Source organism: Tiliqua scincoides, chromosome 4 (assembly GCF_035046505.1).
Source record: "Tiliqua scincoides isolate rTilSci1 chromosome 4, rTilSci1.hap2, whole genome shotgun sequence".
Lineage (NCBI taxonomy): Eukaryota > Metazoa > Chordata > Lepidosauria > Squamata > Scincidae > Tiliqua > Tiliqua scincoides.
The window spans coordinates 177848313-177875636 of NC_089824.1; the positions used below are offsets into that span (position 1 = coordinate 177848313).

At 44.6% G+C, this 27324-nt stretch overlaps 2 protein-coding genes across 2 annotated transcripts in view; both read right to left on the reverse strand.

Moving 5' to 3' along the window:
- PM20D1 (peptidase M20 domain containing 1) overlaps window positions 1–7793 on the reverse strand; it is a 30223-nt gene extending 22430 nt beyond the window's left edge. Inside the window, exons 1-3 of the mRNA XM_066624227.1 lie at window positions 7562–7793; window positions 2808–2894; window positions 654–889 (exon numbers count right to left, since the gene is read on the reverse strand). Of these exons, the coding sequence (XP_066480324.1) occupies window positions 654–889; window positions 2808–2894; window positions 7562–7793 (555 nt within the window). The remainder of the gene's footprint in view (window positions 1–653; window positions 890–2807; window positions 2895–7561) is intronic.
- A 5424-nt stretch (window positions 7794–13217) lies between these two features.
- The window catches only part of SLC26A9 (solute carrier family 26 member 9), a 49412-nt gene continuing 35305 nt past the window's right edge, over window positions 13218–27324 (reverse strand). Inside the window, exons 16-20 of the mRNA XM_066625583.1 lie at window positions 25368–25685; window positions 24052–24106; window positions 21987–22132; window positions 13382–13459; window positions 13218–13265 (exon numbers count right to left, since the gene is read on the reverse strand). Of these exons, the coding sequence (XP_066481680.1) occupies window positions 13218–13265; window positions 13382–13459; window positions 21987–22132; window positions 24052–24106; window positions 25368–25685 (645 nt within the window). The remainder of the gene's footprint in view (window positions 13266–13381; window positions 13460–21986; window positions 22133–24051; window positions 24107–25367; window positions 25686–27324) is intronic.

Consider the following 27324-nt stretch of genomic DNA (forward strand, 5'->3'; position numbering starts at 1 on the left):
GCAGTACATAGGTAAACTGCACTGTAAGCAAAAAAATTATTAAAAAAAACAAACCAGGGCTCTCCCTGACAATTTACAGTTTAAATTTTAACTGACATTTGCTCCAAGAAGAGCAGGGGGTGAGTACTTGATTCTTCTCCCTCCACACAATTCTCACAAGAATTTTCTCCCACAACCTCCCTTCCTGATGAGAAAATTTTTCCACCTCAAGTTGAGTCTGGAATTTGGGTTGGGGGAAAAAGCATATGGTGGGATTAGGAAGTAATGTGGGAAAATTGACAGGTACTGGAAAGGTTCACGAACCCTCCTTGCACCTCCAATAGAAAACTGCAAATTGTATCTTCCCAGAATAAGGAGAAGCAGCACCTAGGCCTTGAAAGTATGAGCTTGAGGCAGAAGGTTAACTCCAAGAAATCAATTTGAAGCATAGCTGAGGTGGCTATTAACATTTTAACACCATGCTTTTAAGTGCATTATCTTCTGCTTGGAAAAAAAAAGTGTTTGGCTTTCTTTCAATAATCTCCTTTTCATTTCTGTGAACAGGCATCGACTTGTAAATCATCATTAACATGGCACATGCAACTTCATGAACACACAAATTACTCATGAAAGCTTTGCATCTCTCCAGAAGGAGGTAAACTAGCAACACAGACCATAACAGTGTTTTTGTTATCCAGTGTTCCTCTTCCGTAAATAAAACCATCACGTTCCTCAGCAGAGAAAGGATCATCAACATCCCATCCTTGTGGGGTAGCTGGAACCACATCTATATGTGCAAGTAGCATGTAGGGCTGTAGCTGAGGGTCAGACCCCTGGATAGTGAACAGGTGGCTGTACTCTCCAATAACTTCATGCTGAATGAATGAGGTAGAAAACACTGCTGGAAAGGCTTAGGCAGAAGAAACATAAGGAAAAACAGATTAGCTCAGATTACTCCTAACTTTGAGGTTATGAATTATACAAACATAACCTACTGAAATCAGTGGAGACATATTAAGTGAAGTTACAAGTGGAATGATTTAGCTTCACAAAGCTTCATATATTTCAGGGAAGGATGAGGAATGAAACATATACAGCTAAGTCCTTCCAGCTCTGTATTATCTGATGATAGCTAGCACTGTTTCAGAAAGGAGTCTCTCTCTGGAAATGCCAGGTGTAAAACTTGGAACCTTCTCAATGCACTGAGCTAAAGCCCCAACCTAGAGGACTAGAGACAGTCCTCACAAAATGCTGAACCCCTCAAACCTCCACTGCAAAAATATATGGAACAGATCTTGAGCATAAAAACTGTATATCCACAGTTCTTCTTGTTCTGCTCGTTGACATCTGTAACATCTTGAACATCTAGTTAGCTAGAAACAATGAAAGTAACACTACAAAGAAGATGTAGATACACTTTTTTCTGTAACATATCTGACTGTCATTGGTCATGAAGTTGGAAGACCAAAAACATTTAAAGCCCAAAACTATGAATCCATTTTTCTGTAACACCACTGTAGTTTCTGCATTGATGAGAATACCTGATGTTTACAGGGTGCTACTGTGAATGCTCCAAGTACTTAATATACATTATCCTTACAGCAGCCCATATAGAAGGCTACCGTGGAATTTGCTCCTGCTAAAAGATGCAGACAAGCATCGCTCCTCTTATATTTAGCAGGGGAAGAGAAACTGTTCCTATTCAGCCAAGCACAATGTCTTCTGGTAGATGGTGCTTTCTTCTGCATCTTTTTAAAAATTATGAGCCATTTAGGGGCAGGGAACCATTTATGTATCTGTGTAAACCACTTTCTGAACTTTTTGGTTGAAATGCAGTGCAGTGGGGCAGTGTTGTCTGTGGGAGTTCTGGTCCAGGAAGCCCTGTGGATAAGGAAAACCATGAGTATTCAAACCCATGGTTTTCAGCCCACCTTCCAGTTGAGCTCCAGTTGGACCTGGAAGGTCTTCTGAGGCCTGCAGAGGCAGTGTGCAACCTTGTTTTTATGCCTTAAAGGCATTCTTTCCCAGTCCTCAGCATGCCTTATAAAGCATTAAAAAGTACTTCCAGTTTTCAGAGGGAAACCAAAAGGAGCATTTTTTTTTTTTGCCAGAACAGCCATTCTGAGGCCTGCAGAGGCAGTGAGCAGTCGCGTGTGGCCTCTGAGGGCCTCAGAAGACCCTCTGGAGGTAAAGGAAGCTCAGCTCCCCTCGCCTCTGGAGGGTCCAGATCTACCCACTCATGGGTTTTGGGTTCCAAATCCGCACATAGTGTGGCTAGACCTGTATATACCTATACTTAATAATAAGAACAGTGATAAGATATTCAGGGCTGAAATTACTTTTGAACTTGGACATGCCAGACTTACATCTCACACTCATAGCCACTATGCTACATAAGCTTCTCCATAATTTTTCATTGAGCTAAAGCAGATCCAAGACATTACGTGATTTATTATGGCTATGGAAATGCTTACGCTGCAAAACAGATCTGCAGCCAGGTCTAAGATTAAACTTCAACTAACAAACAAAATTATAGTATCTCTTGAGCTTTATTCCACAGTGACAAAATCAATGTGTGTCTTCTCTCTTGCTTATCTTAAATTGTATTTATAACTGTAAAAACCTATAAATGCTCAGTTAAAGAAAGATGATGCCACAGTTGCTTCAACTGGTTAAACTGCACTCTATAGAATGAATCCTGTTTTTACCAGTTTAGCAGGTTAGTTCTGTCAAGAAAAATCCAAGCACTATCTCTTCCTACCATGCAAGACTTAATATGCAGCAAATCTTCAGCCTCCTGTTAAAAACAGGAAAATAAATTCAAATACCTTTACGAATATAAGGCTCAAATTCTGCCAGGGCTGTTATATTTTGTTCATCCAGTGAGAAGGAAACTGTCTGCAGTCTGATGGCACCTTACATAAAATTTAAATATAAAAAGAGATTTTGTTATTTTGTCAGATAGCACTATTTTTAAACTAGTGTAATGAGCTGAAAAAACCTCCAAATAATTTATATGCTGTAGATTTTAATGATCACTTCACTTGAGCATACAAGCACAATTACCACTGAACCGACAGTTTCTATGAATGCCAATTCCAACAACACAATTCCAAAATCTCATTTTCCATCACCACTGTGAATAAGAGCTGTGTTTGTCGCCGGTTGCATCATTTAATAATCTCAGTGGCACGCAATGTGATGCATGCAGGTAGTGCTGCTGGATGAAGTTGCTAAAATCCCCAGATTCCACTAGACCAGTGTTTCCCAAACTGTGGGTCCCGACCTGATTATTGGCAGGTCCTGAAACTGACAAGCTGATAGCTGATCAGGAAAATGTATTGAGCCCTATGGAACATGAAACTGAACCGTACATGTGTATTTACTTGAGATTAGGAGAACATGCCCCAGTCTATTTCAAAGGACAGACCGAGAGGAGCACAATGCTACCAGAACGGTTCTGAACAGATGAATATGAAGCTCAACAAATGCTCCAGAAGGCAGCCCCCCCCCCGCCCTAGCATCGAACTGAACAGCTGGAAAAGTGGAACTTTTTTAAAAAAAAGTCTTGTAAACCTAAGGTGAGTCCTAACAGAGTGTTGTTTTAAAAATTGGGTCTCAGTGCTAAGATGTTTGGGAAGCACTAGAAGCCCTAGACGACAGAAGCTCTTAATTTCTGTGATCCAGGTCCTATTCTGTGGTCTGAAACAGTGTATAACAAATGTACAATGGGGGATTTGTCCCCACATCTGACCTCCATATATTCATCAGCTCTGCACGTAGAGAGACTATGCATATAGGCTCTCTGTGTATCGACTACTGCTGCTTTTTACAGGGTTCCCAGCTGTATCCACATAACTTGTTTGGGCCTAGGCTCTCTGCACAAGGAACTGATGACAAATTTTGGTCAGGGGTGGGAGCAGTAGGTGTAATCCTGCTTCTTCCTTCATGTGAGTACTGCAAGCAGATTCAGATAATGTGGAAAAGGGCCATAACAGTTCGCTAAGGGGTTGATACTTTTTGCTAGGAAGCCATAGAAAGAACATAGTATGTGTGGTTGTACGTTAGGTGGTACACAGATATATGACAGAAACTGATTTCTGTGGAAAAATTTTTTTTATAGAACTTCTGTTTCAGCAGTTGTAGCAGGTATTCAAAGAGTAAGACAGGCTGTCAGCATCAGAGAAGCACTGAATTTTAGCCAACAAAGAAAAAGCACTAATCAATTCTGCATGATAATGGCTAAAGGGTAAAGTCAGAAAATGAAGACAGGCTATAATTTTCTCTGCTGGAATTACAGAGGTGACTCTTTATACAGAAGCCAAGACAGAAACATTTACTTTGAAGAAATGAGCACTTTTTCACTTGAGTTCAGCCTTGCTTTTGTGACTTGGCAAACTAACTCATTTACCCATAATTATGGCATAGTGTAAATCCTATGTCCACAATGCAATAAATCAACCTACTAGAAAGGCACATAAATAAGGAAGGTCAGAAACTGAACTGCCAGCATTGTGAAATTGCATATTATTACTTATTATGTGTTTAAAATTCTAAGTACTATACAAAAAATAAAATAGACAGGTGTCTACCAGAATAGTTTAAATCAACAGTTCTCAAACCCACCAGGGGAACCGGAAGAAGGTCATTCTCCCTTAAGGGAAATGGCCATGAAATGACCGAGGTGACGGCACGCAGTGTTCACACCGCCACCGTGAAGAACAGACTTTTTAACATACCTGGGGGTAGCACCGGCTGTTGAGCGGGTGCAGGGGCTCACAGCACTCTCTGTGGGCCTCCCCACTGCTTAGAAAGGCTCTTATCTCCGATTGCAACCCACTTCTGCAGAAGTGGTTTGCAGTCGGAGATAGGAGCCTTTCTAAGCAGTGGAGAGCCCCAAGGGGCTGCAACCCCCACACCTGCCCGATGGCTGGTGTTACTCCCAGGTACATTAAAAACTTCCTTCATTTGTAATAAGTCTGCAGTAATGAATAGTCTGTCTCTTTTCTGCCACTGGCAGAGGAAGAGGGATAGACAATTCATTATTACAGACAGTTGCCCTAGAAACAGAGCCAGAGATCCCAGACGAGTCTCCCAGAAATGACATTACAAGAGGTGAAGACCGTAGAGAGGACCATAGAGGTCAGAGTGCAATGAGAAGGAAAATCTTGAAAATAGTTGGGTTAGAACATACTTCCATAACTTATTACAACCCTCAGTAATACGGTGTATACTAAGATGTTTTGTGGATTGAAGAACCCTCCGAGGGTTGATGAGACACCAACATTATTATCTTTCATATGGTAGGTTTAGACTTTTTAAAATCTCCAACAACATTTTTAATGAGTGATCTGTGGTTCAGCCTCTTGATTTGTTTTTCATTTGATTCTTTGACTGCACTGACTCTGGTTACTGATCTCATGTTACTCTGGTTTCTGATCTAATTGATTTTATTTGTGTAATATTTGTTGTTTGAACTGGTGGGATTTTTACTGTAAGTCACTTTGGATATTTTTAAACATTAAAGTGGCATGCAAATATTTAAAATAAATAAAAATCCCCAAAGTTCAGGTCCATTCACTTTACATAGTGACTAGGTGAAACGGCATGTATTGACATTGTAACTTGGTTACAAGTGTACGTGGGTGAAAGGATAAGCTTATCATTGCAATAAGAGAAATATAAGAAAATATCAAGGGCTGCTGAAACTGAAAAGACACACATTCTCAGAAGAATGTCATTCAACTCGCACTGTTAAACTCTCTTCTGCAAGGCTATTTTGCTTGTAGAATCAGTGTTTAGCACTGTTTCTGTGAGCAAAACAGAAGAAAGCAGAGCTTTCACTAAGCTCTACTTTTGTAACACAAGGAAGTATACAATGAAGGATTGTATACAATGAAGGATCTCATGACCTGTAACAGCACTTAATATAGTTTCCCTTATCCAATATCCAAGAGATAAACTGTATATTGGCAAAATGACAAGGCCTTCAAAGAAAGACACTGGGGAGTTCCAAAGGAACACACGCAACACACACACACAGGTTTAGCAGCTCACTTCTCAAACCTGAACCACATAATCTACTACTGATTATATATTTGGGGCAATAGCACAGCTATTCAGTGATCATTTGTTGTTGTGCTGTGAAGCACAATGCATATTCAAATGAAATAGTGTTTCACCTGTGTAGGTGTTGAAGGCACTGACTATTCCAGAAGGTATTGAGTCCATGATTTTTACAGTGTACATTATTTAAGCATGGTTGTGAGCTATGATTGACAATGGATTGACATGTAAAAGTATGAGGATCCTGGATCCAAGCTTTTGTGCCAAACAGCAGGTACTAGATCTGTAAATTCTAGGATGCATCCATGGGCAAGGCTTTGAGATGCAGATTTGATGGGGATACAGCAGAAGGGATGACAGAGTATGGCCACTGAAATGTACTTTTTGCCAGAGGAAGGCACAGACTTGAAGAAAAAAAATGCAAAAATTTCAAAGGCCATTTTCAGTCATTCATTTTAGCATGCCAGAGTTCGATGGAGGTTTTTTCATGTCCTGTACACAAAAATAATACAACTTCAGGAGAATCTGTGCAGATTTTATATACAATACACAGAAAAGGAGTGTACTGCTAAGAAATTAAGTACCTGTAAGTCATTATCAAAGACATTTCTCCCATTTTACAGATGGGGAATGCAGATGCTGAGAGGACAGTGAGGAAGAGAAAGTTTCCTCTTATACACAAGCCACATCCAGACCATCACTCACTCACACAGATACACTTCAAAAGAGTCAGATCATGGCCAACAGAGCAAACAACAAAAACTCAGCTACTATAATGCTAATATTTGGGCTTCATATTTGGTTCTCTGAAGAATGGTCAATATTTTTGATCCCACGTTAGTGAGAAAGTCATGGGAAGTTCATGCTCCCTTTTGTTGGGTTTTGCTAAAGTGTTGGTTGCCAGGGATTTCTTTCTCCATAGGGTTTTTTTTTTAAGGTATAACACTAATCAACTAAACAGTAGGGACACACACAATCCATGTGCAAGAGCAAGTGGGTTGTGTGTGCTTGCACACCTCCCACAGTGGTGGTACTTTTTGAGGGGCTCCAGTGAGCTGCTGCTGTGGGAGGTGTGCAAGCACACACAACCCATGTGCAAGTAGGTTGGGTGTGCTTGCACACCTCCCACAGTGGTGGCGCTTTTTGAAGGACTCCAGCGAGCTGTGGGGTGTGTGCAAGCACACACAACCCATGTGCTCTTGTGCATGGGTTGTGTGTGCTTGCACCCCACCCACAGTGGTGGCGCTTTTTGAAAGGCTCCAGTGGCTCTTTCCGAAGGAATCCAGTGGGGAGGCTCTGCCTCACCTGCCTCCCCACCCCCTGCACGTCCCTGCTAAACAGAGATGACTCTCTCTCACACACACACAGCTCTGCTGGCAATGGCAGGTCGGGGGCGAAGCTGGCGACAGGCGGGACTGGGGGGGAAAGCCTGCCTGGAGCCGAGGGGCCCGAAGCCGCCGTGCCCCTCTCAGCCAGAGGGGGCGCTGCCGGGCGGCGGCTCCTCCTGTTCATTTACCTTTCAAGGCTTCCTTGAGCTCCTGCCGCTCTTCGGGGCTGAACGCCGCCTGCAGGCGCTGCTGCTGCTGCTGCTGCTGCAGGCTCCGCGCCCAGCGCTCGGGGGCCGGCGGCGCGCGGCGCGAGCCGTAGGTGCGGACCAGGAGCACGGCCGCCAGAGCCAGCGCCGCCGCGCACAGAGCCAGCGCCGCCGCGCACAGAGCCCCCCGCAGCCGGAGCCTGCACGCCGCCATTTTGCAGCTCTGGACTGCGGAAGGCTCCTCGGCGCCACGTCATCGCCCGTTGCATCCCGGCCCCGGCGGGCGAGCGAGCGGGCGGAGTAGCCCCGCGGGAGCCCTCCGAGCTTGCAGGGTGGGACGGGGAGCCCTGGGCGCTCTGGTCCCTCAGGGGCCCCCAGCTGGTTAGTCTGCAGCTGCCGCACAGCTCTTGGTGGTGGTTCCCTCCCTCGTGCAGCGGACTCGCAGCCCAGTCCTATGCATGTCTACTCAGAAGTGAGTCTCATTAAAGTCAATGGGGCTTACTCCCAGGAAAGTGTGGATAGGATTGGGCTGTCAGGCTGCAGTCCTGTCCACACCTTCCTGGGACTAAGCCCCACTGACTCTCCTGGGACTTACTGAGTAGACATGCATAGGATTGGGCTTTGAGGCTGCAATCTTACCCACAGCTACTATCCCATAAGAACATAAGAACATAAGAACAGCCCCACTGGATCAGGCCATAGGCCCATCTAGTCCAGCTTCCTGTATCTCACAGCGGCCCACCAAATGCCCCAGGGAGCACACCAGATAACAAGAGACCTCGTCCTGGTGCTCTCCCCTACATCTGGCATTCTGACTTAACCCATTCCTAAAATCAGGAGGTTGCGCATACACATCATGGCTTGTACCCCATAATGGATTTTTCCTCCAGAAACTCGTCCAATCCCCTTTTAAAGGCGTCTAGGCTAGACGCCAGCACCACATCCTGTGGCAAGGAGTTCCACAGACTGACCACGCGCTGAGTAAAGAAATATTTTCTTTTGTCTGTCCTAACCCGCCCAACACTCAATTTTAGTGGATGTCCCCTGGTTCTGGTATTATGTGAGTATTATGTAACACTATGAAATATTGTTGAAAGGAGGTGACATACAAATAACCCAGAGGGTTTTTTCTGATAGAAATTCAAACATCAACTCCCTCCTGTGCAAAGACCAAATAAATCATAGTATGAATCCTTTGGAGAGGAATTTGATTTGGAAAGGGTACAGCTCTTCTATGAATTAATTATTTTTAGAAGTTTTTAACCCCTGTGGGTTTTGCAGCAGCATTTCAACATCTGTTGCCAAAAGAGTTCTTTTACTAAGGAGCTTTTCCTCCACTAATCTGCTTAGTCAATATCTCAGGGTTCTGCATATGTATGTGATGTTTGTAATTTACTTACAAACATTACATTACTTACAAACATTACTTACAAACATTACATTTACATTACTCCTCATGGTACTTCCAATAGGTAGACCATGTGAAGTGGTACGGGGGGGGGGGGAACTGTGGAGAAACACTGGTCTGTGCAGTGTTTCCCAACATTTGTCATCTGGGCATGGGGGATTATTTTAGGATGTTGAATGTCGCTATAGAAACAGACAATACATGAATGTTTGAGATATTAGGGCACGATCCTATCCTGCGCTGGAACAGGCACGCTGAGGAGCTTGTGCTGTATCCAGTTCAGGCTAGGGGCCTGAAGTGGCTCAGCCAGAGGCAAGGGGAAACTTTTCCCCTTACCCCTAGGTAAGGGCCGCTGGCCCCTATGGGTCTTCTTGGACTTGCGCCACCTCTTGAGGTGGCGCAAGTCTAAGGTGAGTGGAGCGGCTTGATGCTGCTCCATTCTTCCCAGGGAAGGGGGTTGGAATCCTGCATAACTGCTGGATCCCAGCGCCGCCTCCTGCCCCCGGGGCTGCCCACTGCCTGCTGCCCAGGAACATCTCCCTCCCACCTCCCCCTGCCTACCTTTTGTCCTTGCGTTGGCCCTGCAGGGCACTGGTGTACCTGGTGGGGGGCACTGGTGTACCTGGTGGGGGGCAGACGGGGCAAATGCCCCGAGCGCCAACCCTCCAGGGGTGCCTCGGAGCCTTGCTCTCGCCCCCCCCAGGAGGAGCGCTTTGGAGAGGCAGCTTGCTACCTCTCCGTCAGCGCCTGGGCGCCGACTGAGCTGCCCCTCCCCTCCTCCTTTATAGGAGGATAAGAGACAGGCACCCTAGATAGGCACTGACGGTCTAGGGCGCCCATCTCATCTCCTATAAAGGAGGGGGGCGGCGCAGCTAGCGCCGAGATGCTGCCTGGGAGGTGTTCCTCAGAGGCAGAGCGGAAGCAGCGCGCGCCCCCTCCAAACTCAGAGGGGACACATGCCGCTTCCCGGCCCTGGTCGCCCCGCCTGTGCCTTGGAAGGCGTCCCTGCAAGGCGCAGGGGAAGCTTCCTGGCCTGGGTTGCCCCTGCTACAGCTTGGAGGGTGTCCCTTAGAGGTGGAGGGGAAACGCCATGCACCCCCTCCGACTTCGGAGAAGACGCGTGCCACTTCCTGGCCCCCACAGAGCTTTCCGTGCAGCTTACGAGCTGCGTGGAGTTCTCCACTGCAGCGGTCTGGGGCTGCTGGCAGCAGCTCCAGACCACTGCCATGGAGACCCCCGCGGCTGTGGAAGGCTCTGTGGGGGCCTCAGCTGCCTCCTCCATTCCCCCTTGTTTTCAAAGGGGGAACGGAGGAGGTAGCTGCGTGGAAATAATTGCAGTGACGGTGATGTCAGCGCAATTACTTCTGGGTCAGGTGTGCAGGGGCGGAGAAGGGGGGCAAAACAGGGTGTGCAGGGCGGATTCCTGGGGGGTTGCCCCGGATGCGGGGACCCCCAGGGACGCCACTGGTAAGTGGGGGTGTGGGGCAGGCAAGCAAAGGGCAGGGAGGAGGCGTTCCTTCGAGGTAGGAGGTGCGGAGAGGGCAGGGGAGGCATGCCGAGGGGAGAAAGCGGGGAGGGAGGGAGGCGGGACTGGTGGAGTGATGCTCCACTGAATCCAGAGCTTCTGTGTTGGGCTCACCGTCCAACATGGAGGCACTTGATTCACCGCCGATCTTTTTGTTGGCAGTGAATCGAGTAACCCCATTGTAGGGCTACTGCATTTACCCGGGGAAGGGGTCAAAAGCCCCTTTCTTCTGAGGTGCCGCCTGCAGCTGCTCAAAGTGCAGAGGATGCGGCAGTAGCCATGTTTGGCACCACCGCAGCGCTGCAACCTGGGCAGCTCAGGATTGGGCTGTTAGTTATCCTGGTGGGGTTAGTTTTGACTTTTTCCTGCATATTACTTGAACACAGTAGAAACTTGCAATGTTGACTTGAACAGAGGCCATGGTGGAGCCTCTGGTAGAATAGGAAAGAAAAACACGTGTACTATAGGGAATAATAACTCTCCAGTACAGTTTTCAAGTTTCTGAAAAGTTATTCTCTGTATGGGAGGGGAAAAAAAAAACCACTTCCTTTTGGAAGTACCTCTGGAAATAAAGTATCACAGAAAATCAGACTGATATTGTAATCCTGGATGTGTTTGTCCACTCCTGATGATTCATGGAGTTCTGTTTTCATTGCAAAATGGGCATCATTTATCTGAAAGCCACAATGCAGCCACATTATCTTGTTCAGAGTATATATCAAGTTTTGTATAAGACAATCCTAAGAATTAAACAAACATTTGGTTTCAGCTTCAAAACCATATATTTTAAGTTTCAATCCTATAACTACATTAAACACACTTTTGGAGCCTAGCTGATTTTCCTTTATTTTTAACAATGTGATACAGTATTTTGAATGAAAACTAGATCATTTCATTTCGGTTTCAAGTTACTTTCATTTTTCTGGCTGTTTTTTTTAAATTTTCCTTGGAAACGCCCCCTAACCACATATTCACAATGAAATATTTAGATATCAGCATTTTAGCACAGTCTGCATGGGAGGGGGGCATCTATGTACAAACCGGTTTCTTCATGACCTTTGGCTTGTGCTGTATATATCAGACTTTGCATTCACTTTAAAACATTTTACCTTGTTACAGGCTTTACAGAGTCAACATCTTAGGGCTTCCTTGCAAGAAGGAATTACAACAGAAAACTAAGACATCAATAGTAATTTGCATCATTCACATTTTTATATAAAAATTACTTTGCATTTACAAAATAAAATTAAAAGACCTGTTTCTAGGCTATCTAGTCAGGCTTGTCTGCCTGAGAGGTAGATTCTCTTCGTCTGTAGCATATGTTAATGAAAAGTAATTTAGTGCTTGAAAAAATAAAACAGCTTTCGAGAGAGAAGTAAATAAACCAAACATTGCCCCTAAGCTCTGGCTTGTGAATCAGTTTAGAGTCCTTTATCCTAAATTCCATATGAGGTGATGCTTGAACATCAGGCAGACCAAATTTCTAAATATTTGTAATATGCTATTCAGGGCATACAATTTATCCTTATTCCAGAATGTGTTTGAGACTGGTAATCAGGTCAAGGAAAATTGGCCCTCTGGAAGCTTTGTTTATTTCTCAAGATGAACCTAAGCAGAACCTGCTTGTAAATGTTTACCTATTGACGGAAGCAAGAAAATATTGTGCAAGTAGCCATTCATTTGAGATTTCTAAACACAAGGACTAGTATAATAATCCATTGCAGTAAATGAAAATATTACCTTTGGCTTCAGCGTATGTTTAGTCAGGCCATCCATCAAATAAGCTTCATTTTTGGTTTGAAGTATTATGAAAGGGCCTGTTTGTCTATGTGTGTAGCTCCTACTGACAGAAACGTTTTCACTGAAAAGACTGATTCCCGAAAAGGGAGAAGGCAGCATGGCCACTAGCTAGTGGTGTAATGATGTGCACTGCTACAGAAAGTTCAGCACCTGTTTCAAAAAATAATTGATGTTCTACAAATAATTCATGTAGTCTGATTGGTTCAATTAAACTACAAAAAAAAGAAAGAGTATTAACCCATTTCTCCCCAGCCCACACATTTGATCCCTATTGCATATGTGCAACATTGGGCAGAAATGGCGTAAATTTTAGTACTAAAAAGCCACAGAGGAACTGGGCAGCAGTATTGGGGCTTTTAAAATTTTAGTGTGATGTCTCTAATGTCAGTGCACACTTTAGAAATAACAGTCCCCCTGCAAACCCTAATTATGGCATTGCATGAGAGTTATGGCTGATGAGCTGTCAAATGCTCTCCATGTCCTACTCATAAGGACAAGGCTGGTGCTTGAGAGACCCTAGATATGCATATATGCATGGTTACATAACAGTTGTTTGTAGTGTTGGAAAATGGACCAAGGAGAAGTAGTTATAGTCCTTCTACTCTTCTGCTTCTTCCAGATAGACGGTTATTCCCTGAGTTCCTTCTTCTGATGCCCATGCCACATGCATCAAGAGCCAGTTGCTCCAAGTTTCATAAGCAGAGATGAATGTAAGGAAAAGAAAATGTAAGGTAAGAGTGGCACTGTATACTCTGTGCTGCAAAAGCACCATGGTCCCATATCCAAAATGTACAAAGGCCATTGTCCTTGCTAATCAAACACAGGAACCTTTCTCCATAAAAGAATGTCATGGATAAGGAGTCAGTCCAAGAAGGTTTGCCAACATAATCATGTTCCTTTTGAGCTCACAATGCTGTCTGCGCATCTGAATGAAAAATGCTTCCAAACATCTCCTAGGAGAAAAGAGAATTTGTGTTAGGATATGAGCAACAGGCCAGAAATGTGCAGTGGAGGGTTCAGGGTAAAATCCGGGTGATTTCAGCCACAACCATCTTTGCCTTTCACTTACTTCTTCCAAGTTGTGGAATTCAGCACTGCTGTCTTCCAGAGAATCATCAGAGACAAAAACTTCTATCTGATTTGATCTCTGTATAGAAAAATGAGAAATCACTGATTACCATTTGCAAGCTAAAAGACAGGAGAATGTAGTTAGCCACAAAATAATTCATGGAAATAGTCTTTACAGCTGGAGAGTTGGAATAAACATCTCAAACTAAACTAGAAATTCAGAACTGAAATATTAACATAAGGCAGTGGCAGTGGTTCCCAAAGTGGGGGGTTGGGACCCACCAGCCAGAAGGCTTGGGGAGCCCTGCAGAGGCATCTGTGGGGTTCTCCACACCCCCCCACTCCCTTAGTGTGGCATTTTAAAATGCCCTCCCCCTCAGTAGCAGCATAATCCTGGGGATCATGTTGCTGCCGTAGTCTTTTCTCCGCAGACACAGTGCTCCTAACTCCCTTGTAGGAGTTTGGGAAGCACTGACATAGGGTGTAAACATTAGCAAAAGGTACTCTAACATATTTGTGTAAATACATTTATGCGCTATTCTGGCAACACTTCTACACTCACTGCAGACACTCGCCTATAGACACTCGCCTATAAGTCGACCCCACAGATAAGCCAAGGGCAATCCAACAATCAGGGAATTTTCTATGACGCTCGAATAAGTCGGGGGTTAAACTTAGGGGGGAGTCTGACTATAGTTTTGTCTGATTTTACCCAAGGCCAGATCCTGAAAAATAACCTACCACTAAGAACTAAGAACTGTAGTCTCTTAATTTATTAAAAACATAGTAAAAGATCATAAGATACATTTTTATTTTTTTTAAATTCTGGTCTTCACCACCTTTTTGTAAACCCTATCAGAGTAAGTGCACTGTAAACTACATACCAGTAAAACTGGTATCCACCAGTAAAACTGGTTCCCAACCTGGTATTCATGTACTCCCAGGGACACTCAACAGAACCTTTAGGGGAAAAAGAATGGAATAATGGCAGAAAAAGGCAGGCCATGCTCCAGAATGCAGAAGGACCAGCAAGGCAGGAAGGCAGGTAGCTAGTTTGTGAAAGCCCCACCAATAGCTAGTTTTTGGTCATCAATTCATCTATGAACCAGTGGTTGAAAACCAGCACAGTAGAAAAGCTGAAACAATATGGAAAGTGATCAATCACTGAGAATTTCTCAGGACACTTCTGGTGCAAAGCAGTGCAAAGGCAGAGTCTTCTGTTCTTCAAACAGATGAAAAGAGAAAATATGTGATGAATACATGAAGTCTGGGCTTTCATATGGAGGAGAGGAGGGCTTGTATTCTTAATTACAAACATTTTGCTAATATGAATGGTACAATTTATGGAAATGGGCTGCCAAGGGATATGCAAGTGAAAAAGGTTGGGAACCACCATGAATCAAATCCACCTTTAAGGTATCTGTCGTGTTAAGCCAGAAGCTCCCCCCTCCAGCCTATTTATACACAGATTTGACTCAACATGAATGGCTACTGCAAATGAGAAGGAATTTGCTGATCCCTGGAGAAGGGGAAAAATGCACCCCTTTAAAATCAGTTTAAAAAACTGAACAGTGCTTTAACAATAGCCTCCTTAATGAGAGAGAGGGCATTTTAATGCCAATAAAGGTTCTTGAACTCGAGAGAGAGGGCAGCTGGCTGACAATCCATCAATCTTCTTTCCAGCGGCCCCTCCCTTCCCCCTGAGCATGTTTCCATTGATGAAGGGAGGGGCTGAGTGAAGAGGTTGGAGGAGGACTGATTGATGGATTGTCTTCTTAATGACTCTTATCCTGGAGTCAGCAAGGCTGTTTTTAAATCACTGGAGCAAAGAAACTATGTTTTTTAAATTGATTTGCTATAGTGCGCTTTTTGCCATCCACGTTAGTGCTTGGATCGGAACCCATGCAAATAATTAGTCTCAGCCTGTACAACCCATAACACATAACTGAGAGTGTGCAATTCAATTTACAGCAGAGAGATGAGATATTTGCAACCCTTTTTACTCAGAAGTAGACCCACTGCTTTCCATGGGTGTTATTCTGAAGTAATAGTGCACTGAATTGTAGCCTGGGAAGGAGGATCCCATCCTGGTGTTTCAAAAAACAGACCTGCTTTGCAAGCATTTGCAAAGCAGAACCAGGCTGCAGCAGAAGGAAGGAGAATAAAAGGTTAACTTTGGCTGGAATGTCCCAGGAAAATTACCATAGCAACTAACAGCTGAGCACAGAAAGGAAAATGTTCAGAGTTGAAAGGCTCTGCCCTCTGATTGATCCAGACATAAGGTGAAGTGATAATTGGAACTTGATTACTTGGCAAAAATTTCACATACTACTGTTTAAACTGTGGAAAAAAAAATTTCCAGGTTGCATAAAATCCAGTTCTTTGGAAACACTTTGCATACATTTTTAAAGGAATAACAAGGCTAGAACACACCTGCAAATCATGATTAATAAACTGTGCATGCATCTTGTACTTGTATAGTATTATAAAAAAGTATCCTAAAAACAAGTCATAGAACACTCTTTCTGTGAACACTTTGGTTTTAGTGGTGCTACAATTCTTTTTGTTCTTGAAATGAGTTGAATAGTAGGAAAGGAGATTTAGAAACTAGGTGTTTCTAACATAAGGTAGGAGAACTATTTACCAGTGGAGGAAATGGAGATGTTATCCTAGAAAAAATGCACATGAATATCTGCTATGAATGTTCTGGACACACATATTAATGTGTGGTGTAGCCTGGGCTTTTAAAGAGATTGTTCAAGCACTACATTGCTGTCTTCTGCTGAGTTTCAAGATATATCACACATCCACTGTGGAACAAGGCCTTAGTCCCTTGTCCCACACCTAATGATAACCAGGTGGTTTCACCTTCAGCAAATCTGTGAGGAGCAAATAGTTGCTATATGGAAAAGATAAGACATTTCATCATGTCAGCTGAAGGCTGGGTCAGCAAATCCTTTATCAAGTGGTGGCAAGGAAAGGTGCCACTTTATCAAGTGGCAAACAAGAAAATGAGGAGCAAAGTTATCCCATGATCTCAGTAGCTGAATACAAAACACCAGTAGCTGGTGGTTTGTTTTTTTTTAAGTCTTTGCTGCTAATTTGTTCTTCAGGTATGTTATAAATAAAGGTAATAAACAAGCATTATTAGTGTAGGGACTCTGAAGGCTGATTCTCACATTTATTCACGTATTCAGAACTGCAGCATATCTGCTGATGACTTGCATGTCTGAATCAGCCATCACAGATCAGTCACAAGGCATCATTCTCATATCAATTTTCTTAAGCCCAGTACTTTCAACAGAGCCAGTTCACACATTTGCCTATGAAAGCGTGGAATGTTAAGCTGTGATAAGCTGATACATACACAAGAAAATTCAACCCATTGGAAGAAGGACAGGACAGGACAGTGCACTGAGCACACTTCAGAATGTTCTTAGTCCTAACTACATACACAAATGCTATTTATTGCCCCTCTTTCCATCAGAGCTTAGGAATGTTAGGCAAATTATTCTAGTTGTAGCTTAGTGATTCTGTGAGTCTTCATTGTAAATGCATATGCTGTGTTATTGTTTTGCAGCCCAATCCTGAGCTGCCCATTGGGCTGGAACTGCCGTGGCATTCAAATGGCTGCTGCGGCATCCTGCACGCAACAGGGCAGCTGCTGGTGGCTCCTAGGGGAAACAGGATTTTTGTCCCCTTCCACCGGGTAAAGCAAGTAGCCCCTCAATGGGGCTACTCTACAGCAACCCTTGGGCTGCCGTAGAATTAAGAGCCTCTGTGTCGGGCCCAACACGGAGGCTCTGGATGCAGAAGAGTGTAGCTCCTCTGGGCCCCATCTCCCTCTCACCCTGCTCCCGCTCCACAGCCTGCCTCCTCCCCGCCCTTTCCCTGCCCTCCCCACAACCCAGAACGCCTCCTCCCCGCCTCCTGCCACTCCCCGACCTACTTCTCCACTGCCCAGCGGTTCAGGCAGCTATGGAACAGTGGAGCAGCGGCAGCCCACCAGTGCTAGCCCAACGTCAGCTGGTGCTAAGCTAGCACCACCACTGGACTGGTGCTGAGGGCTGCAGATGTACCTTATGGCACATTTGCAACACACAGCACCAGTGATAAGAGTTCAGGATTGGGCTCTTAGTTGTTTTTATGGTTTTAATTGTTTTAACATTAATGTTTTAGTATTGTTTTATGCATCATTGTATTGATATATTGTTTTGTAAGCTGCCTTGAGGGCCCTAAGCGGGGTGGAAATAATTAAATATGTTTATCTCCATGGTGAATAAGCAACAAAAGGATGAAACTACAAATTCTCTGAAGGCTGTTGACAATGATTATAATCAAAGTTTATGAATTGGTGTATTATAGTGGCGGTGGTAGCAGCGAAGAGATCGTTCTTCTCTGCTACCATTGCGTCTGCTGATAGCCATCCGGCAGAGCTGTTCCGTGTGGTGCGGGGCCTCCTTCATCAGGCCCCTCCGGTAGTCCAGGAGGAATACACGGTCAGCCGCTGCGACGTGTTTGCCCAACATTTTGCAGATAAAATCGATCGTATTCGTCGCGACTTGGATGCCACATTGACAATGTCTGATGATGTCCCCTTGGCAACTGCTTGTCCAGTGTTGTGGGATTCTTTTCAGCTTGTGCAGCCTGAGGATGTGGACAGACTCCTTTGGAGTGTGAGGCCGTCTGCCTGCCTGTTTGACTCTTGCCCAGCTTGGCTGATTAGAGCTGCCCGGGGGGGACTGGCTGAGTGGACGGGGAGGGTGGTCAATTCTTCCTTGGTGGAGGGGACGTTGCCGCTCATCTTGAAGCGGGTGGTGGTTCGCCCCCTCCTGAAAAAGCCCTCCCTGGATTCCACTGTGTTGAATAACTATCAGCCAGTCTCCAACATCCCATTTCTGGGCAAGGTCATTGAGCGGGTGGTGGCGACCCAACTCCAGAGGGTCTTGGATGAAGCGGATTATCTGGATCCTTTTCAATCTGGTTTCAGGCCGGGCTTCGGAACGGAAACTGCCTTGGTCGCCTTGATGGATGACCTATGCCGGGGACTGGACAGGGGGAGTGCGTCCCTGTTGGTCCTGCTGGACCTCTCGGCGGCTTTCGATACCATCGACCATGGTATCCTTCTGGGCCGACTAGCCAAGTTGGGAGTTGGAGGCACTGTTTTGCGGTGGTTCCGCTCCTACTTGGAGGGTCGGTCCCAGATGGTGGTGCTGGGGGATGCCTGTTTGACACCCTGGCCTTTGAGGTGCGGGGTGCCGCAGGGTTCAATTCTGTCCCCCATGCTATTTAATATCTACATGAAACCGCTGGGAGAGGTCATCCGGGGGTTTGGAGTGAGGTGCCATCAATATGCTGATGACACCCAGCTCTATCTCTCCTTTCCTCCAGATTCCAGGGTGGCGGTTGAGGGCCTGGAGTGCTGTCTGGAAGCAGTAAGGATCTGGATGGGGGCTAACAAGCTGAAATTAAATCCGGAAAAGACAGAGGCTCTCCTGGTTCGGAAATCCTCGATGCAGGTGCTGGATTATCGGCTTGCTCTGAATGGGGTTGCACTCCCTCTGAAGGAGCAGGTTCGCAGCTTGGGGGTCCTCCTGGACTCGCAGCTGCTCCTGGATTCCCAGGTGGCGGCTGTGGCTAGGGGGGCCTTCGCTCAGCTTCGGCTGGTGCGCCAGCTGTGGCCGTACTTGGATCGTGCAGACCTGGCCACGGTGATCCATGCCACGGTGACATCGAGGTTAGATTATTGTAACGCGCTCTATGTGGGGCTGCCCCTGAAGATGGTTCGGAAACTGCAATTAGTGCAGAATGCGGCAGCCTGTGTGGTCACTGGAGCTAGGCGGTTTGACTCTGTCAGTCCGCTTCTCCGGGGGCTACATTGGCTGCCCATTCGTTTCTGGGCCCAATTCAAGGTGCTGGTTTTGACCTTTAAAGCCCTATACTGCTCTGGGCCAGGATATCTTAGAGACCGCCTACTCCCGTACAATCCGGCTCGCCCTCTCAGGTCATCAGAGAAGACCTTTCTACAAGTGCCGCCACCCAAGGAGGTCCGGGGGGCGGCTGCAAGAAATAAGGCCTTCTCGGTAGTGGCACCAACATTATGGAACTCCCTTCCCCTTGACTTGAGAATGGCTCCCTCTCTTGAGAGTTTCAGGCGAGGCCTGAAGACACTGCTGTTTACACAAGCCTTCTGATTCTTTGGCCTTTTAACATTTTTTACACCTTTTGTAGTTTTTACAGGCCTGATTCCTCTGTAACTTGCTCTTTTGTACTCTTTTTAGTCTGTCTTTTAATCTGACTACTGTTTTTTAAGGTCACTATTAATGTGTTTTTAATGTTTTTATCTGCTACTTGTCTTAATTTATGTTTTTAAATGTGTTTTTTATATGTTGTTAGCTGCCCTGGGTCCCTTTAGGGAGAAGGGTGGGATATAAATAAAGTTTATTATTATTTATTATTATTATTATTAGTTCTTCTTAAAATAATGATAATAGTACTCAGATCTGATTATCACTGGGGGCCAAACCAGATGACCTGTGATCCAGTCTGCTTTCTTTTTAACACTAAAAGCAGTTGTGTGTGGATCAATCAGATTAGTGTGTCAGCACTGGGGGAGAAAAGTTTAATCATTTCCCTTGCAGTTTCTTATCTTCATGGCAGCAGAACTAGCTTTGAAACGTGTGAGCAAGTTCAGTGAGAACAGAAGGGATTATTAGGTTTAACAGGATTAACCTGGGCAGGAGCAGGTTGTGTGTCTAAGGCTGCAATCCTAACCACACTATCCTGAGAGTAAGCCCCACTGAACAAAATAGGACTTACTTCTGAGTAGACCTGATTAGGATTGTTCCCTAAGAGTGATAGTGAATTAGAGGCACAGTGAGAAAGACTGGGCTGCATTTCATAGTTTGTCCTAAATTGAACTGATAACTAAACTAGTTGCTGACTACATTCTTAAAATAAGGTCTGAAAATAAGGTAGGAGCAATGGTGTCACTAGAGGAGTACGGAACTCAACCAATGACGCACTTACTGGCCAAAATTGTGACATCTTAATATTTAATACCATCATGATATATATCTCAATGAAGAATTTTATACAGAATGCAGTGAAACAAACCCTGTTTAGATATCTATTTTATCAACGGTTATGACCAAATACACAGAAAAGGAAAACACAACTGCATTCTATAACAAAAAGTAGATTTTCTTAACTCAAAACTGACCAATGAGACTGATTGTTCTGAAAGCCAATGAAGTGTTGTTATGATACAGCAGGTGTTAGAATGAATCAACTCTCATTTCCATGCATCATTTCCCCTGCAGTTTCTAATCTTTATGGCTGTAGAACTAGCTTCAAAATGTGTGAGCAATTTCAGTGAGAAGAGAAGGGATTATTAGGTTTAATAGGATTACCCTGGCCAGGAGAACTCATAGAATCATAGAGTTGGAAGGGGCCTAATAGGTCATCCTTAGGCAGGAAATCCTCTTAGAGCATCTCCAACAGATGCTTGTCGAGCCTTTGCTTGAATATCTCCAGTGAGGGAGAGTCCACCACCTCTCCCAGCAATCTGTTCCACTGCCAAACCACCCTGACCGTCAGGAATTTTGTCCTGATGTCTAATCAAAATCTCCTCTCTAGCAATTTGTACCTGTTGGTTCTAGCTCTACTTTCAGAGACAGTTGTGAATAAATTATTCCCTTCTTCCATATGACAGCCCAACTCTTATTACTAGAACTCTTAGAGCCCAATCCTGAGCTCTGTGCGCTGGCTCACTGCTAGTGTGCACTGTTGCAAACGTGCCATAAGGCACGTTTGCGGGTCCTAGCGCATGTGCTCTGCTGGTGGTAGCTGAGCACTGGGCGAGCGCTGGAGCTCCGCTGCTCGGCAGTTGCGCAGACCACAGAGCAGCGTTGAGGTAGGTGGAGGCATGGGGGAGACGGGGAGGAGGCGTTCTGGGGCGCGGGGAGGTGGAGCGAGGGTGGGAGAAGGCATGCCAGGGGGAGAGAGTGGGGCAGGAGTGAGGCGGGATGCTTCACTGGTTCCTGAGCCTATATTTTGGGCTTCCAGCCTAACATGGAGGCTCAAAATTCTATGTCGACCCGAGGGTCAGGGTGGAATTGAGTAGCCTAATTGCAGGAGCAATGGGGCTACTCCTGAGGAGCTGCTGGTGGTCCCTGCAAAGTGCACAGGATGCAGTGGCAGCCATTTTTGGTGCTGCTGCAGCCCCACACACTGAGCAGCTCAGGATTGGGCTGCCCTTCAGTTGTGTGAGTGTCACCAAGTTGGCCACTGATTTTTTGTTGGTTACTGATTTGTTGGATACTATAAATTATATAAATAAATCTAATAAATAAAGTGAATGGGGGTGACACCAACCCTAGTGATGCCACTGCATTTAGGCTGTGTGTATTATATTGAAATGTATTCTGTATGGTCTGGTACTGGAAGAGGTCCATCATGGGGGTGACGCAGTGAGCTCTTGCACTGGATGCTGCAAATCCCAGTGTCACCTCTAGGGAGGAGAGTATGAAACACACACACAACTACACTGGTGCAGCCAATAGTCAAAACAAGCCCTAAGTGGAAGGTCAATGAATCATCCATACCTCTGCAAAAACAGGAAGATGTGGGGCTCTGCTTCCATTCATTGTTGCAAACAGAACAGCATCATGGATGGTCACAAAGAGGTGACTGGGTTCAAGGCCTCCTTCTTCAAAGACTCCCCCTGTGCGAATATCATCATACACTTGGGCTGCAAGAGACAAAAAACATAAACTGACTGAAAGCAGTGTACTAGGAAATTATTTGAATCAGTGCATTTCCTGTTCCTTAACATCCATGTGAAAAGAATGTTCCCTAATATCCATGTGGAAAGGAGTCTGATCTCTTAAATCCATGTGAAATGGAGAATATCCAGGAGAGTGTAAATAATATTTGCTAAGTACAACAGTTCGATACAGCACAAAAGTCTCCCTTATTCAAAGCCCATAGGAGTCCTTGAAATTGACAAAGAATCTCACAGGTGGAGATAGAACATAGCCCTGTTGCTGTTTGTTTGAAGGACAAAGTTTTATGGGTGAGAAACCTTCATCCATTGCAGACAAAAGACAGAAGTCCCACATGATTCCTTTTATATACCTATATAACAGATTTAATATGTAAAGACCTGGAGGAAATATGGTCATAAATAAAATACTACCCTTATGCCCCCAAGGTCCTGCCTTTTCCCCTTGTGTTTCTAACTTTCCTCAATATGATTAGCTTTAATTTGCTTTGACGTATCAGTTACATACCATTACCAAGAACAATACAGTTCAGTGAATTCTAGGTATAATCCTACTTCTTATAAATAAATAAAGTCACACATTTACAACCATTAGTGATAGCTAATGATTTCCTGGATGTAAAATGTGGTCAAGCAGAACAAAACACTAATTCAACTCTTTAATCAGGTAAGTCTCCTATTCCTGTCTATTCATTGGCTTTTGTGTGATTTAAAAATAAAACCTTTTGTGAGTTCTTCCTTCTAGCTACAAAGGCTTTGTTAGGTACCTTCATACACTACAAACCCTTTAGCTATCTAAAAGAGCCAGAATGAAATTGTGGGTTTACACCAGGGAACTGATACAACACCAAGTCACGTTGGATATTTAATACTAGCACAGAGGAACAGAAACCACACGCGACATCAGATGTGCAATTTGTCTCCCAATTTTTTTTTCTAATGTAAAGAGCAGGAAGTAGTAGACTGAGGGCCTAATCCTATCCAGCTTTCCAGTATAATGTAGCCACAATGCAGGGAACAAACATAATGTTACCTTATCTTGAGGAGGCCCCCATGACTGCCCACCCCACTGCAGGATGCAGCGCACATCCCCATTGGCACAGTTCTGTCAGCACTGGAAAGTTGGATAGGATTGGGTCCTGAGGGCATGAAGGGTAAAGAGGGAGGAGGGAAGAAATGCTTAACCTTTTTCTTCCTGCGGTTTGTCCACTCAAAACTGCTCTCCCAACTGGTGGGGGGTGCCAATGTCTTTTTTCCCCAAGAGGCAAAAAAGCAGCTTGGCACATTTGAGTGGAAAAAATGGCAGGAAGGGAAAGCATGAAGTTGCCTCTTTCCCCCTACTCTTCCAAAGTCAAGCTGGCAGCCTCTAAGGCTGTTCTGCAGTTTAAAATCCAGCAAAAACCAACAAAATAATTAGGGGGGAAGAGAAATCATGCAATCTAATCTCCCCCCCCCCAAAAATGCAATGAATTCTGTACCTGCTTTGCATTATTAAAGACCTATTCAAGTCTTTTTTCTATATTGAGATAAGATATATCCTTGCAAAGGTGTATGTAAAAGTTCTGATGGCTTATCATCTTTGCACCTTGTATTATTTACTTTAAATGAAACCAAGATAGGTAGGAACTTGGTACAAACAAATTGAGAGTACAGTCTGAAAGGCAGTATATACACTGCATGTGTATATGTGTCCATACTATAATGTAGTAATTTAAGCTTTCTCTGTATTATTTTTGTGGAGATTTTGCAACAGCTTGAAGTCAAGTGAACAATCTTCTGATAATACATTTTGCATCCAGTATCTTGCCTCCTGCAGCAGTTCTGCTCCTCAAAGCCCTCAAAAATGAAAGATAGATGATGTATGGTACATGTGGCAATATTCTTACCAGGTACATTAGCCAGGAAGACTTTAATTCCAATCCTCTGATAGTTGGTGCACAGCTACACAAAAAGGCAAAAAAGAGATAATTGCTTTCATATGACTTTACAGCACAGCATCTGATTCATATGGGATGTACTTCAAATGCTACACTCAGTACTGTAATTGTTTCCTTGCTACATACAAGATGATAAAAAATCTAAGAGGCACTGGATTTTCAAAGTATTTCGCTTCCGTTGACATAATAGACACAATTCAGGAGTTACCCAGGGAACTGGGTAGGGTAGGAAAGTTGCAGGGAAGGAGGAAAGAAAGTATCACATGTCCTGCACTGATACAACTGCTGGTCACATCCCACAGCTGCCCACACATTCAGTGCTTGTGTGCAAAGGGTAGCTTTGTACACAGGACAAGTTCCAAGTCTCATGGAGGAACCTGCCCTGCTTTCTGCCCTTTGCAAACAAAGGCTGAATGTGCTGCTGCCTGGGTGCATGGCTAGAGGGTGCATTGCCATCAGGAGTATGGCTAGACAGCATGCCCCTGCTCCCCCCTCCTGTTCCACACACTCAATGAATTGGTATGCCTTAATACAGCTGGACCACCTGAACCTTGAGCATTCTGAATATTGTGCAACATGGCACCTACAGTTCTGCAGAAGGAGAATCAGAATCTCCTTATTCAATGGTTTGTTCCAGATTGTTCAGACTCCTCATGGCCCATGGGCTGTGTAAGTCTATACATAAAACTCACAGTGCCAATGGAAAGAGCTAAAGCAATGCATTAGATACTGGCTCTGTTTGCTCATTACCAGGATATATTCTGTATGCCTTGTCTTGCTCCAGTTGTCTTTGTGCACTGTATCTTATTTGTCAAGCTGTGAGGTATCTCACTCTTGCTTCATGCTTGTGCTTGATCCTCGATGCCCAACCCCTAATTTTTACTAACCTCCTGCTCTAGCACCATATTGGCTTTCCAGTCTTGCTTGCCTCAAAACTGTTGCTCCATGACAACAGCCTCTGTCTTGCCTGTTTCTCCCTTCTGACTCTTGATCTGATCTTGGCCATTACAGGATCACACAGACCCTCCTGATGACTGACCTCTGCTTAGCATCTCATCCTCACTGCTCGGTTTTCCACCCCTTACAATTATAGTTTCCCACCCCAATTGATGTTGGCTTGAAGCAGCCTTGTGCCTGCCAACCTTGTGTGAAATCAAGGGCTCGGTTTCAACATATTTAACTGAGCCCAACCGTCAATTTAAAACACAGTAGCTGCAGCGAGATCACAAAAGTAAATTGGAAGCAGAACCAGGGAAATAGCTCACCTTCCCCAGTGCTCTTGTGCCCATCAGATCCACAAAGCAGACTCCACTCATATCCAGAATTATTGTGTGGAAGTTGACAAATGGGGGTGCTGTAAGTATTGGATCGACATCTGAGGCTGGGATAGTACTACAGGTACTGCTCCGATGATTAGCAATCGCTCCCTGTTCACAAGAGGCATTGACCTGCCCAGCAGAGTTCGCAGATGGGTTGAAAGCAACATAGGAGAGCCTGGGGCCATTGGCAGCTGTCTGGTTGTTGTTGGTATCCGTTGGAGAAGTGCTTCCAAAATCCTTCTGGAGTTCTTGCAGAGACATAGTCTGCAGCAAAGGAAGAGGTGGAATATTCAAGGTAAATGTATGATTATCTTATTATAATAAAAGAATATTCTGCTTTTCTATCAGCCACTTCTTCTCAGCCTTAACCCCTGAGCAGCAATATCGGGATAATAATACAATACAGCTAGTATAATGATTACATCAAAACATTCCAGGTGAAGCACTTCTAAATGCTAGGTTATTAACAGCCCAATTCCAGCACCAATGCAGCCATGCTCTGCATCCTGCTGTGGAGGGGGCAGTCAGGGAGGCCTCCTCAAGGTAAGAGAATGTTTGTACCCTTATCTTGGGACTGCAATGTGGCTGCATCAGCACTGGAAATTTGGTTAGGGATTGGGCTATAGATGAACTTTAAAGAGCAGCAAAGAGCAGACATCAAACTAAACTGAGCACTATGCACATCTCCCATATCCCCATTCAGCCATCCCTGTTGTATCTCTGGGTGCAGATTGCTTGAGCTTAGTGCTTGGGATTCTAACCTGGTGTGTACACATAAAACTGGGAATGTGGGAAAGAGATATTTAAATACCTAAGTGCGCAATCCTAACCCCTTATGTCAGTGCTTTCCAGCACTGGCATAGCGGTGCCAATGGGACATGTACTCCATCCTGCAGTTGGGTGTCACTCACAGATGCCTCCTCAAAGTAAGGGAATGTTTGAGCTGCAAACCCTTGGAGCTGCATTGCCCTTATGTCAATGCTGGAAAGCACTGACATAAGGGGTTAGGATTGCGCCCTAAGTGGCCGGTGCAGGGCAAAAGAGGGAAGGAAGAAGATTCCCCTCCTCTGGTTATCTTAACATCCTGCCAACTAGGGTTACCAACCCTTCAGGGTTGTCCTGGAGTCTCCAGGAATTAGCATCAGTCTCTGCATGACTACTGAAAGCAGTTCTGGAGATTAACAAGGGCTACAAGGACTTTCAGCTTACCTCAGACTGAAAAATAAATCTCCAGAAATAGGTTCAGTCAGAGTTGCCAGCCTTAGGCCAACAATTCCTATACAATTTCTTATCATGTATCCTCTTAGATTCTAAAAACTTGTAATGGGATTCCAATGGAGGAGTGATGAATGAATTTTTTTGGTCCTAAAAATTCCTCTTTGAGCCAGCATTTTATTTACAAGCCAACATCACTGTGACCAAATCCTGGTTCCCATACCTTGTGGAGGCCTCTGTGACTGCCCCACCACCACAGGATGCAGCGTATGCCCCATTGGCACTGCTGCACCGCACTGGAAAACTGGTTAGGATTGGGCCCTGAATCATTCTAGTTTCATTAGCTATGTAATTTTTTCTTTATTCTTGCTCTTCCAGTTGTCAAATAAATGGGTGACATATTTCAAAACAGCAACACTTCGGGAACCAGTTTTCTAATTATGCATTTTGTTTTGCTATGCTTCAGTTAATTAAAAATAACTTTGTGGCTCCTTAAAAACAAACTACTCTGATCAGGCGACCTGAAATTGCTGAACTAGCATGCAATTAGTGAACTAGAATACTCAGTAAATTTGATTCTCTTTGTTTGGGGTTCAGCCAAACCCATAGTTTTTTCTACCATTACAGAAGAGGTATCTGACATAAAATGCTAGAGAGACTGTTATTGCCATTACTGTTGTGGCCAGTC